Source organism: Natrix helvetica, assembly GCF_964273705.1.
Source record: "Natrix helvetica genome assembly, chromosome: 3".
NCBI classification, from domain to species: Eukaryota; Metazoa; Chordata; class Lepidosauria; order Squamata; family Natricidae; genus Natrix; species Natrix helvetica.
The window spans coordinates 129,002,236-129,016,386 of NC_138549.1; the positions used below are offsets into that span (position 1 = coordinate 129,002,236).

The 14,151-nt window shown below is 35.9% G+C and overlaps 1 protein-coding gene across 20 annotated transcripts in view; it reads left to right on the forward strand.

Annotated features, from left to right (window-relative positions):
• NFASC (neurofascin) overlaps nt 1-14,151 on the forward strand; it is a 181,823-nt gene that overhangs the window by 95,213 nt on the left and 72,459 nt on the right. For 19 of the 20 annotated variants that reach the window (XM_081947820.1, XM_081947818.1, XM_081947813.1 and 16 more), the window contains 2 exons: nt 12,997-13,108; nt 13,766-13,950. In XM_081947820.1, the coding sequence (XP_081803946.1) occupies nt 12,997-13,108; nt 13,766-13,950 (297 nt within the window). Of the gene's footprint in view, nt 1-2,834; nt 2,886-12,996; nt 13,109-13,765; nt 13,951-14,151 lie in introns of all 20 variants that reach the window. The other variant, XM_081947819.1, reaches the window with a different exon arrangement.

A 14,151-nucleotide genomic window follows, 5' to 3' on the forward strand; every position in this document is an offset into this window, starting at 1 on the left:
CTGAGGAGAAATTTCCTGACAGTTAGAACAATCAGTGGAACACCTTGCCTCCAGAAGTTGTGAATGCTTGAACACTGGAAGTTTTTAAGAAGAGATTGGACAACTATTTGTCTAAAATGGTATAGGTTTTGCTGCCTAAGCAGGGGGTTGCACTTGAAGACCTCCAAAGTCCCTTCCAACTCTATTATTCTATTCTATACCTGAACATTGAAATGTCTGCATACACAACAGTTCTTAATGTATATGTTATCTATGCTCTTCATTTACTCCATATTCTCAATGATGCTCAGAAATGGAGTACTATAGTTCCCATTAAATATAATTGTATCTGTTTCTTAAAACATGATACTTGTGCAATGTTTATCTACATACTACTAAAACTACTAAGACTATACATTCGACTTAGGCCAGTTTCAAAGCAGATATATTGCTGAATATCTCCCTGAATTTTTAAGAAATTTTCCAGTGATGAAAGTAGATTAGAAGCTCTGTCATTGTCGAAGGCTTTGAGGAATCTAGTAAGGAAATATCTCTAAAAGGATTACCCGAAGGTTGTCTAGTACAACATATTTGTTTATTCTATAAAAGTATTGCTTAGTTAAAATGAGTAATAAATGCACAGATTGCAACTGTTCACCTACTAAGTTGAAATGAATATGTTGTACTTTCAAATGAATAATGTATGAAATGGTGTATTTCATTCTTTCTTGGTAGAACAGAACAACATTTTCCACATTGTCTTGAATATCATAATTAAAATTATAATGTGTGGAAACTCAAGCAGATTTTATTGTTTACATATTTTTCATATTAAAGTGCTTGTTTCAACAAGTATACTTTTATGCTTGTTTCACCTTTTACTTGCTCTTTCAGATTTCCTAGTTGCTTAATTCTTTGCATGCTGTTTGGAACAGTTTGCTTATCAGATTTTAAAGCTTGGTATTAATTTCAAATCTACACTATAGATTTTAAACTGAATAACAAACTTTCAGATTATTTTTCTGATATAAATACGCTGAGATATATGATTGTGAAGAAAAGGTAATGGAAAATGGGGGGGGGGGAAGAGAGAGAGAGAGAGAGAGAGAGAGAGAGAGAGAGAGAGAGAGAGAGAGAGAGAGAGATGAAAAGCAATTTTAGTACTATTGATTGTATATCTGCCTCTTCTTGCCACAACTTTTCCTATACTTTGTTCAGTCTTGATATTAAGAACAACAAAAACCAGAGAGAGGATGTTGCTTTTGCTCTTAAAACCCTACATCTTATTTTTAATAGGATGCATTTGATTGTATAAACCAGATGTAAACAATTTCACAAAATTTTATTGAGTCATAGAACTAATGGTAGCCTTCCTGCACTAGGATTTTTTGATTCGACAGATCAGTGGTGGGTTGCCAATTTTTTTGCTACTGGTTTGGGCATGCTTGCGCACAATGCTTCTGCAAATGCCCAGAAGTGTCTGGGTGGGTAGGTGGAGCCTCCCGTCACCACTACTACCGGTTCGGCCGATCCGGGCCAAACCAGGAGCAACCCACCTCTGCTACAGAAACTCTCTCTATTGTACCCAGCCTTTTATTTCCCTTCTCTTTTATTTTCATCCTTATTCTTGCTTTGTTTCGTTCAAATTCAGAAATACTTGTTACTTGTTGCACTCTTTTCCATGGCAATTTATCTGATTGTAATGGAAGGCATTATCATTCTGCAGCTTTGTATTTAGCAACATATCTAATTGCCCTAGGATTTCATGGAGCCAGTGGAGAAAGATGACAAGAAACCGATTGCTCTGTTCCACACCCCTTACAGTAGCCTGCTTGGTTTTAGCGCTCTGGTGATTCAAAGCTCTTCCAGTGATAGACCAGGATGGAGAGGAGAAAGGGACATAAAGTGTGGGGAACAACGTTTCCAGAGCCAGGAAGGTAGTAAATTGATTTGGTAACATATTGGTAATGCATTCATTGCATGGAATTAAGGTCTTTCTGGGACACCCCATAACCCACCTTCTCATATTCTTTGGTCCTTTCTGATTTCAGAAAAGTTCAATTAGAAAACTCCTGGGGCTAAGGGTTCTAAGTGTTTGATTTTCTCCTCTGAGTTTGAAATCCAATGACCAACCTCAAGAAAATTTTGAAACAGTAGACTTCAAGGATAGTAAAAAGTAGTTGCTCCTGTTATTACTATCAGGAAGTAATCTTATATGGGTTTTTTCATAACATTATCTTAGTCATGGATATTTCTTGGCAATTTATTTTTTAATGAAACACAACTCATTCTAATAATGTTTGCATGAGCAGTGTCTGAAATGTCCATCATTCTTTCTTTGTTTTAAAGTTGTTTTGTTGCTTCTAATCCTTGCTTGGCATTTGGTACAAATTAGCAAGAATATTTTGTTTATTGTATGTGCTTGAAAAAGCTTGTGGCCCTACAGTTCCAATTTTGTGAGACGTTTAGCAAACCTGTTGAAAATTTCCTGATATTTAGGAACTCAAACGGAAAAATGTAATCTATGTTTTCTTTAAAAACTTTTGCAACTGTTTAGATTTTGCATGTGTGTGATGTTTTTTTCAAAACAACCACACCCATAATTTAATATTTCATAGAAATAAGCAGTCTTTTAAAGCTGCTGTCTTACATTGCTGTATTATCTTGTCTATTTCTAAACAGCCTTGAGGCCTTTTTGAATGTTATGTGTATGATGTTTCATATGCTTTTCTTTCTGGCATGCACTTTCTATTTATTAAGTTAATTTTCTTTTGTGCTCTTCCCTTCCATTACCTTTTGGTTATTCAGTGCATGTTTGTTGCTTTAGAAAGTTCATGTTATTTTGTTTATTACAGAGTATCCCCATAATGAAGCGTCCTTTCGAAATCACACTGACATGTACAGTGGTGAGTCAATACTGACTTCTGGAGATCCTCACGTTCTAACTACTCTGTTCCTAACCTTACTTACTATTGTATTAACATCACTTGTTGGTTAGTCAGTGGAAATTGTGAGACATTTTGATAAACACAATAGTCATGTATCTCTTATCACAACAACTTTTCAGGCTGCACAATCTTCCAAACAAACACTTTGTCTCCATCACTGTTAGATAGACAATTCATATTTTAAACGACATCATCTTTGTAAAATTCAACTTTCTTTATTGTCAGTTGACAGTATTGTTTCTTATGGGTATATGTAACAAAGCAAAAAATTTAAATATATAATTCCCCAATCACATAATATTGCCAAAGCTTTTCATTTGAATTTCACATTTGGATTACATGGATTTGAGCAACACTCAGCTGCCACGTTGAAGAATCCCCATAAAAGATTGTCTACTATATTTTTACACACACACACACACACATACACACACACAGGTCTTGTTGTATTCGGGTCTTTTCCTGTGTAAGATTGAAATTATCTTGGCAACGTTTCGGCAAAGTCTCACTCGCCATCTTCAGGCTGGTGTTTTCTTTTGTGTTGTAATGACCTGGGTGATGGGTGGGGTTCGTTTGTTGACTAGGGCTGGTTTCCAGATGTCTGGTAGGTGGGAGGTATTGTCACGTTTATTCATGTTGTGGGGGTGTTTCTCTATTTCAATGGCTTCCATAATTATTCTCTTGTTGAAGTGTTCTGTTTTGGAGATTAATTTGGTTCCTTCAAAATCAATTTCATGTCCTGTTGCTTTAAGTTGCTGGAAAAGGGAGGAAGTTTTTTTCTTTTTTTTCTGACTGCGTTCTTGTGTTCTGCGAGGCGTGCATTTATTCTCCTATTAGTTTGTCCAATGTATGTGGCACGGCAGATTTTGCATGGTCTTTCGTAGACTCCTTGGTTTTCTAGCTGGATCTTGTCTTTGGGGTTTCTTAAGATGTTGGCTATTTTTTTGATCAGTGCTGAAGGCTGTCTTGATATTGTGCTTGTGGAGAACAGGACAATGGCATCGCCTTCCTCCCTTACATCAAAGGCACCACAGATAAAATAAGCAAAATTCTCCACAAACACAATATCAAGACAGCCTTCAGCACTGACCAAAAAATAGCCAACATCTTAAGAAACTCTGTTATAACTGTTTGAATGTTTCAAAGGAATTCTGTTCACTCCTTTTGTACACTGGAAAAATCATGAATTATATACATTGCTTTTCAAATATATAATCACCAGGCTCTTCTTTGGCATGCAAATTATGTGATAATGGAGATCACTTCCGGTTCCTGCAGGCGACGGACACGTTCTATGCTGCTCGTCTCCTCGGTGGGCTCTGTAAGAAGCACAGGGGGCCTTGGAGGGGTCTCCTGCCGCAGGGCGGCTCGCTGGAACCCCCTGGACTCAGCGGCAGCCGGTGGGGTTGTTTTCAGCCTCGCCCCAGGAGCCAGGGAGTGGAGGGAGGGCATGGTACAGCTTCGGGCTGTCCGCCCTTTCGCTGAATGGGCTCCAGGAGGAAAGAATTAATCCAAGGAAGAGCGGCTGAATGCTGGTGGTGGGGGAGCCATCCTGATCTCCCTAATCATCATTAAAGGATAAGCAGCAGACTATTGTAAATTCGTGTTCAACTTATTTGAAATTGAAGATTAGAGGGGGGTGTTTCTTCTTTTTACCCCCCCCCTGGATTAAGCGGCATTTGAATTAGCTCTCTCTATATTGGAATGGAGAGAGAATAAAGGCTTTCTCGTCACTTGAACTAACTATGTGAGAAAGATTGCTATCACAATTGCAAGAGATGATTGCTGAGCTGTTCTTTTTTAAAAAAAACTCTATGGAGATCTCCATTTTTCTCCCTGTGAAAGGAGGAGCCAAGATGGCTCCCTTCCGTCTTTGTTTTTGCGCTTACAAATGAAGTCTGCCTTTTGAAACTATCTTTGAAAAAAAAATCCCTCTGGTATTGTTTTATTACCCTCTCTGAGGGAAACCTGGACCTCTCCTGTTATGTGGTCTTCCTGGACTTTGATTATTTGACTTTCCCCTTTCTGGTTTGCCTCTGTGCCTTGGAACTGTGAAGGAGAATTAACTTCGCTTTCGGATTTGCCTGCCTCCTTGGACCGGCACAGCTGCGCACTCCGCTGACGCCATTTTCTTTGTAAAAGACTTATACCATCTCTGAACTCAGACAAATGGGGCCTAAGAAACCACCAACGGGCAAGTCATTTTCGGCTTCTGCATCTACCACCTCCAGTCCAAGCATGCAGCAAACAAAAATTACTTCATTGTTACAACAAGAAGGGTCTGGAGAGAGCTCAAAAGAACTATCTGTTAGCCAAATGTTTCAAGAAATAATGAGGGGTCAAAATGAGTTGAAAAAAGAGGTGACATATCTTAAAGATGAACTCAGAGGTGTTCAACATAATATTTCAGAAAACAAACAGAGAATTGTGGTGTTGGAGGAGGGGCGGCTGGGCTGGGGGAGGAGGTTAAGGCAGTCCGGAAGGGAAATGTAGACTTGGAAAACTTTATGGCAAAAATAGAATTTGAAAGAATGTCCTTTTTTCTCAGATTCCAGAACCTACCAGAGACAGAAAATGAAGACCTTAAGGATATTATGAGTACAATTTTAGCAGAATACATTAAGAGAAATAAAGAACAGTTGTGGTGGGATATGGATCTGGTTTACAGGATTAATTCAGCATATGCTAGAAGTCATAATGTTCCAAGGGAGGTACATGTTAAATTTCTCAGGAGGACCACAAGGGATGAGGTGCTAGGGGCCCAAAGGGAGGGACCACTAAAATATAAAGATGAAGAAATCACCATTCTTAAGCAAATTCCGAAAAAGATAAGAGAAAGAAGGAGGAAGTATTCCTCCTTATCAAAGAAATTATACAATAAAGGAGTTTGGTTTAGATGGTTATTGCCAGAGGGAATGTTGATTTTTTGGGAGGGAAATAGAATTAGAATTAATACAGTGCAGGAGGCTGAAGCCTTCATTAAAAAACACTTTTCTCTCCTAGAGGACGAACATAGGGAAGGTAATGAAAAGGGTAGCAAGGTACAAGATATGAAGGAGGGGGGGTTGTGGCTCCATCTGGGGGCAGGGAGGAAGGAGCAATATTGAAAAGGCTCAGGTCACAAAAATAAAAGTATTTGAAATATTTGTAATTGTTGATATACTAGAAAGTGACAAAAGAAAGATGATTGAACACATGATTGATACAATGTAGAATAAGATTCTGTTTTTTGCTTATCTTTTATACGTTGTTTTTAATATTGTAAAAATTGTGAGATTTGAAGGGATTTCTACCACTAGCGTGGGAGCTGCCAAAATTTTCTATGTACCTTTCCCCATAAATGTTTAAAAACTAATAAAATTCTTTTTTTAAAAAACAAATTATGTGATAATGTAGATATTTAGGAAGGATTTAATTTCTCTGGAATTAGGGAAAGAAAATTGCAAGAAAGCAATTTACTTTTGTGAATGCTTGTTTGGATGTATACGCAGAGTAACCCCCTGATCCGTGTAATACAAATTTATTTGTTTAAAGAGAAGTGCAGCAAACTGGATACATTGTTCATTATAGCCCTGCACAATAGATGAGAAATGAATGTATCTTTGTTTATTGTGTACCCAAAGAACACATAGCATCTCTTGCTTTTGCTTGCAGAGATATCTTCTTTTCATGAATTCAATCCACATTAGTTTTGATTTGAGAAATGTTTCTATAGGACTAGTGGTTAGAAACATTTCTTTTTAAAAAGACTTGCTATGGGAACGATGATTAAATTATCTTTCTCTTTCTAAGGGTAAAATTGATATATGCTGATCAATCCCTTTTTCCTCCAAGACTGATAAACCATTTTGTGTGCATCTTTGCTTTTCATTTTTCATACAAGGGTATAATTATCATAAGAGAGAGATGCAAACTCCAAAGATGAAGGGCTCCAGTGAATTCAGGGCTTTTGTTGTTGTTCTTTGCTTGCTTGCTTGATTTAATGTTATAAAGTCAGACTTAAGAATGAAATATTACAGGAGTCTATTGATTTCCATCATTTCGTTTCAGTTGCTAGTGGAGTCTGTTGTGCTGGGTGTTGCAGAAGGAAAAGGATGGGTGATGTGCAGCAGACATGCCCTAGTACTCATTTTGTCTGGATTTTCATCCCAAACCAGACGGTCCAATTCTTCAATGTTTTTCCTTAGAAAACCATATGTTTTCCATTCTTCATGCACAACTCTTCCTATGCAGCCTTAAGAAACTCTCTTGGGCTTTGCATCTCTCCAAAGCAGTTTTGGAGGTAGCATTAAGAACGGCATTGTGCAACATTACTTCATCCCTTACAGTATATTGATGGAAGAAGGTCTAGCAAGTGAAGTAGCCTGATGGAGTCCGTCCATTTCTTGTCTAATTATAGTTTTAAGAAAGATGTTTCTAGTTTCTTAATCAACTTTGCCTCCCTTTAAAAAGTCTTGAATTATATTTTGAGTATCATCTGCATTTAAATTAGACTTATTTATTGCTATTGAGGTAATGGTACTTTGAGAACCAGTATTACAGAAATGAGGATTAGCATGACCATATTGTAAATAAATAGACAATAACAAACTCAATCTGAATGTTTATAAATGCAAGTACAGTAGTCCTCTACTTACAATAGTTCATTTACTGAAAGTTCAAAGTTACAACACTGAAAAAAGTGACTTCTGACCATTTTTCACAGTTATGGCCTTTTGCAGCACCCCCATGATCCTGTGATACAAATTCAGATGCTTGGCAACTGGGTTATATTTATGACGGTTGCTGTGTCCCAAGGTCATTTGATTGCCCTTTGCGACCTTCTGACAAGCAAAGTCAACAGGAAAGGCAGATTCACTTAACAACCATGTTACTAAATTAACCACTTCAGTGATTACTTTAACAACTGAGGCAAGAGTCAAAACTCACTTAACAAATGTCTCACTTAACAACAAATATTTTGGGCTCAATTGTGGACATAAGTTGAGGACTACCCGTACATGTACTCGTTTTCTTAGTATCTTTTTTGCAAAGTTCATTACAAAACAAAACTCAAGAATAAAAACAGGTTACATTTAAATATGAACAAATCACAAAACTAGCTGATCTTCTCAATCACTCTGCTGCACATTTTGCATATTATGTAGCAGAATTTACGGTAGTTACAAATCTACATTTGTACAAATTCTATTCCATTCTTGAGTTTGACTGGTGAAGGGAAAGACAGGTTCAGGTGTGCAGTAATAATCACATTTCATACACACCCACACCCACACACACACATGATTCTTGCACATTTTTACAATTTCAAGTAATGCCTACATTATTGCAAGATGGGAAACGTATATATTTATCTCTTGCCCCATTGATGTCCCATCATTTCCCACAAATTCTGCAACAAAGAACTATATTGTATTAATAGGCTCTTCTAGCAAGTTATAATTTGGAAAATCAAGGCTCTTTATGAAGTGGTTACTCTAAATAAGTAGAAAAAGCTCTCCTATAGTTATTTCTCTCCAGTTTATGGAGGATGACAGTGTCAGGGGATACAGCAAGTATATTTATCCTTGCCCCTCATATCTGCTTAGGCTGTGAAAAAATTAGAATGGTTCGGGTTAGTGTGTATTTTAGCTTTTTACATGCCAAAGGAAAGCATGTTTAATTTTAATCCTTGAAAACATTTGTTGCGCTTGTGTCAAAACTAGAGCAACATTACTGTAGAAATTCTATTTTGACAAAAATTAATTAAGATTAAGCCCCTAATCCTGCAGTTAATGTTCTGTTCTTCACTCTTCTGGCTTCTTCACAAAACAGGTTTACTCATAGGAATATATGAATAATATCTCATTGGTCAGAATCATGGAATTTAGTAACATATAATCTCTTTCCATTACATTTTGTAAATCCCATTAAAAGGATCTATGCCATATTCACAGCTTTATACCTCTTGCCTCCTGTGATAGATGCAAAGCTGGGTAGACTTCATTGTTTCATTGTTCAATGTTTGTTTCAGCAATAGGTAGATTTGCAGGAAGCTTAGGGAGACAAATCTGTGTGCATAGAGTATAAGCAATAAAAGGAACAATGTTAGCATTATTCAACAGTACATACCCTATGAAAAGGTGAATGCTTTTGTTAAATGGCATCCATTTAGGTTGGCAAAGCTTTGAAGAAGTACTTCACTTTAATTAAGCGTCAAAGGCAATACCCCCTTATAAATTATTTGCATCTCAATGTATTATTTCAGTGGAAATTGAATAATAAGTAATTTACCTGTAAATATCTTGGAAAGTTCTTACTGCCCTGTTTTATGTGCAGGAATATATTCACCAAGGTGCTGTTTAGAGATATTCTTTCTATAACTATTCTGTTTCACCATCTTCATCTGTATTTTGATCTAAATATCTGCAAAAACTTGATGTTCAGTAGAGGAACTACAAGAACAATTTAGCTATTTCATACAACCCCTGTTGGCTACAAACTCAGTTGCTCTGAAAATTAGGAATATATGTCTTGTAACAAGTCAACTCATTGATTCATCTGACTCAAGTTTGTCTTTATTAAGCAGCAGCAAATCTTTAGGTATTCCAGCAGGAATGTTTTCTAAATTTAATTCAAACTGTCTGGAATTAGAACCTATTGTGTGCAAAAAGAGGCATAGCAACTATCATAGGTTGGTTAAGCAATTTAAACATATGCTTCAAAGATTCACAATAGTTAATTTATATCAGTAATCTATTAACAATAATTAACTAATTGCACACTAACATATTTAGCAATGCTACCTATTTGTAGCTTGTGAATAAGCCTGAAAGTTTCTCTTGGCATTCTTAATAAAACCATTGATCACAGTTTATGTGAGAGCTACAAAATAATTTCTGCCTCTGTGTGATTTTTCCCCTCAATTCAATTTCCTTTCCTGTATGCAAACGTATGTAAAAGAGAAAGAGAACATCAGCATCCATATTCATAAATAGTTTTTATACACACACACACACACAGAATTCCATTATATATGAATCAGTAGAAATCTGTTCTGAACTGAAAAGACAAATGTATGTCTCTGTGCCCTATCACATGGGAAGATTTAGTCCAGCATTCTAACACATAAAGACCTTCTGTTAGGAACTGTTAATTAATGATTAATTGAAAATATTTCTTTCTATTAACACTTATTAACACAATCCTGTCAAGCTCCAAAGAGAAAGAAGTCTCATGTATTGCTATCTTGAGCTTCTATAGAAAAGGAAAAATAGAAATCTAATAAATAAAAAATATTTTAAAAATAATATACCTGCTGCTTGTTTGTATCCTAATTGTTTATCTGTAAGTTTTATACTGTTTGCAAATTTTTCTGTGCATCTGTTCTGCTCAGATGCTTCTTTTAACCTTTCTACAATCTACAATTTGCTCCTTTGTCTTGCTTTAAACATTTCTTTGTTTATGGGGTGCACATTCACATGCACAGAGCTTAGGGAAATGTCACTCTCTGTGGTAATTTTCATTTAATTAACAAAATGAGTCCATATTGAACAGCATGGAATAATTGCTTGTTTATGACACCATTTATTCAAGGTTCTTTCTACACAACAGCTCTTTTAAAATATCTCATGTCAGCTGTCTTCTTGTTTTGAAAGCTCTTTTGATGAATTTGAATTCATTTTTATGAAATAAGTACTAATGGAATAGCATTTTATTTTTGCTCCTCAAATTAATTGTGAATTAACTTCTTATCATGGACAGAAATCTTTTATTTCTTTCTTTCATTTATTTTCCTTCCCTCTGGAGTTCATATTACCATGAGGGGGAAACCATAACTCTTATTTAGCAATATAGTTATGATTACTACAGTAGGATATTTAAACATACCATAAGTTCATTTTGATACTTGTGCACAAATCAAAAGCAAGAGCTCGATCCAATGATTTATTAAGGTATCCACAATGACAGAGTCTTTAGAAGTGATATTTGGAATCATGTCAGTTTCAAGTATTGTAACCTAAGACAGACGCTTCCATTCTTCAGAGTCATTTAGATCTATGGAATTAATTATATTGCCCTTTGCATTACATTAAATTGATATCCATTTAATATTAGCTTTAAGTTCAATTAAACATTTAATAAAGTCGAGACCAAAAGATTTTGCCAATCTCAGAATGCTTTTGCAATGTTGTGCTTTGAATCTTCCCTATTAAATCAGTAATCAATCCTTCATTTTCAGTGCTACTTCATCATGTTATAATACTAAAATAGATAATCAGATTCGTGAAACTTTTTCATCCTATGTATTTTAATGAGGAATGCAGCCAACAATACAGATAACTGCTTTAAGTCAAAGTTTTTTATGCTCTCTGCTATAGATAAGGAACAATTTTCTTGTTTAAAAACAACAATAACCCTTAATTAGTAACTTTGATGTTGGGGTAGCTCCTTCTGTCTGTGACCTTTTTTTTCCCTCTGGAATGGATCCTAAAAAAAAATATCTGGATTTGTTATACAAAGAATATAAATATATCACTAGAATGAAATAACAATGAACTAATTGATAAGTTTTCTTCAAATATAGATCAGTAAAACTCAAAGTTGACATATGTTTAGTTTCCCTGGATCACAATATATGTTAGCTTGGTTAAGTAGATTTTTAATTTTTTTTACTATACAAACAAGACTATATTCACTATTGTGAGAATGGAAAAAAAGAGGTGTGTTGTTCTATGCAGCACAGCTGTCCCTAACCGTTCTGGTTCTGCGGACCAGCAGTGGCGGGAGGATTTCATGTCTCACCCTCCACTTGCATGACCCGGTTCCCAATGGGCTGCAGCCCAGAACCAGGCCACAGGCTGGGAGGGGGAGGGTTGGGGACCCCTGGTGTAACACATCTGAAGTAGAATTTATTTATGTCATTGAGTTCTAAGACTGCCCACTAGCTAATGACTCTAACCAGCTTATAGAGGATTAAAAACAATAAAGGTAAAATACAAAATACCAATAACACACTGGAGGGAATGATGCCCACCCATAAACCATAATTACAATGCAATTGGTGGGATCACATTTCACCCTTAATTCAGTGCCTGTGGGAAGAGCTAGGTCTTTAATTCTGTCTTAAAGATCAATTGAGTTGGAGCTATACAGACCATGGAGGGAATGTTTCAGAGAATAGACACAGTTACAAACGAGGGATGCCTATTGGGTTTTATAATGTGATTGTTAAATGGACGTTACCCAGAATATGCCAACTCTCTCAGATCTTACAAGATGGTCAGAGAGAATTGTGGAGAGGCAGTCTTACAAATACCCAGGTCTTATACCCTTTATAATGTTTTGTGAAATATCTTGTGCAATGACCAGTATAACAGTTGTGTTCATGGCTCAGTGTAATGGCTTGCTCAATAGTTTAGCATCAAAATATGAAATGTTTCCCATGAGCAAGGATGAATCACGATCAGGTTTCATGAACTTAAGTGAACTTCAGTGTTTCCGTGAGACCCAGCACATAATATTGAATGTCTTATTACGGAATGTTTTTAAATAACATTTGATTTAACTGTTTTAGTTGTTTCTTGTAATTTTATATTTTCCCACTATAAATTTCACAAATATTTTTAAAGTAGCATTGGAATTTTATTGAATACTATATGAGATTGTGATGTCCACAAATAGGTATGTATACAATAACATAGGGACATTTCTGCAGTATTTTTATTTGGGAAAAATAATGAAACTTGGCATTCCCTTTTTCTAAACATCAAAGTTGCATATGGTTAAACTTGAAACCTGGTAAATATTTATCTGTTTTGCTGTGAATAAGGTGACTGTTATTATTACAATTATCCTAACTTCTTCATTTAATTCCATTCTATATGTCTCTATGTTTTGTCTGATTTCTCCACTGAAATCTTGTTCCATTTTAGTATTTTCCCAATTTCTTTATAGATTTCCACAGCAGTTCTTGGATGTTGCAAAGATTCTCTGATTTGCTTGTTTCCTATTCTCCTTCATTTTCATACTGCCTTTTGGAGAAGGATTTACAATTCTGTATTTTTCCTCCCTTATGTCCTGATTTCAGCCCGAGGTATTGCAGAAAGGCAACCCAGCTTCATGTACCCTATTGGGACCTCAAGCAGTCAGATGGTGCTAAGAGGAGAAGACCTCTTGCTGGAATGCATTGCCTCAGGAGTGTACGTACCAGTTGGGATCAGGGAAACCATGGTTTGTCAAATACATTCTGGTCTATGTTCTGGGACATAAAATCACAGCCAGTTGCTTATTATTACTGATTTTAGGTTTGGTAAATAAAAGTTAACTTCACAAGCACAAACTGGAAATAATTCAAATGTAAAAATTTGAAAACATAATTTTAGTTCATTGATGTTTATCGGCAAGGGGAGCAAGTGATTAAAAATTGTTGTGACATTATGCAAGTTCCAAAGCTTGTATATACCACAGTTCAAATATGAAATCATGCATTGTGACATCACAATATATGTTTCACCATTTTGTAACTACTATCATTAAAGAAATTAATGCCAATTGTGATGGCTAGAAGAGCATTTTATGCAACCAAAGTTGTACTACCACAATTAAATATGTATTTGAAATCTTTAGTCTCAGAAGACAAAAACTAACAACTTAATTTTATACATGAATAATTAATTTCTACTCTCTTGCCTCTCAAGTTGTTTGGCAGGCATTTTGAGAGAACTCTTATTTTGAGAGGACACTGAAAATTCTATTCTTAAAATAGGCAGCAAGTTTCCAGAAAATTTCTTTATAATACATGATTCGTGTTGGAAAAAACTTGGCATCAAATGTATTTTTTTTTCCGGTTCCTTCAGTCCATCACCAGATATCATGTGGCACAAAAAGGGTGGTGATCTCCCATCTGGCAGGATCAAGTTGGAAAACTTTAACAAGGCTCTTCATATTGCAAATATTTCTGAGGAAGATTCTGGGGAATATTTCTGCTTAGCTTCCAACAAAGTGGGCATTAGCCGCCATAGTATCTTGGTGAAAGTGAAAGGTATGTCACTTTTATTGTCCCTTCTTATTCTCCAGCAGCTAGTACTGCAAAAGACCAGTGAAAGAGGCTTACATAGGAAATCTTTCTGCGGTCAGTCTGACCATGTGATCGGAACATGGTATCAGAATGCTTCCTGAGTAACAAGCTACTGTTTTGATCACAAGCCTACATATCTTTATTCAGTCAAGTGGAAGAAAGCAT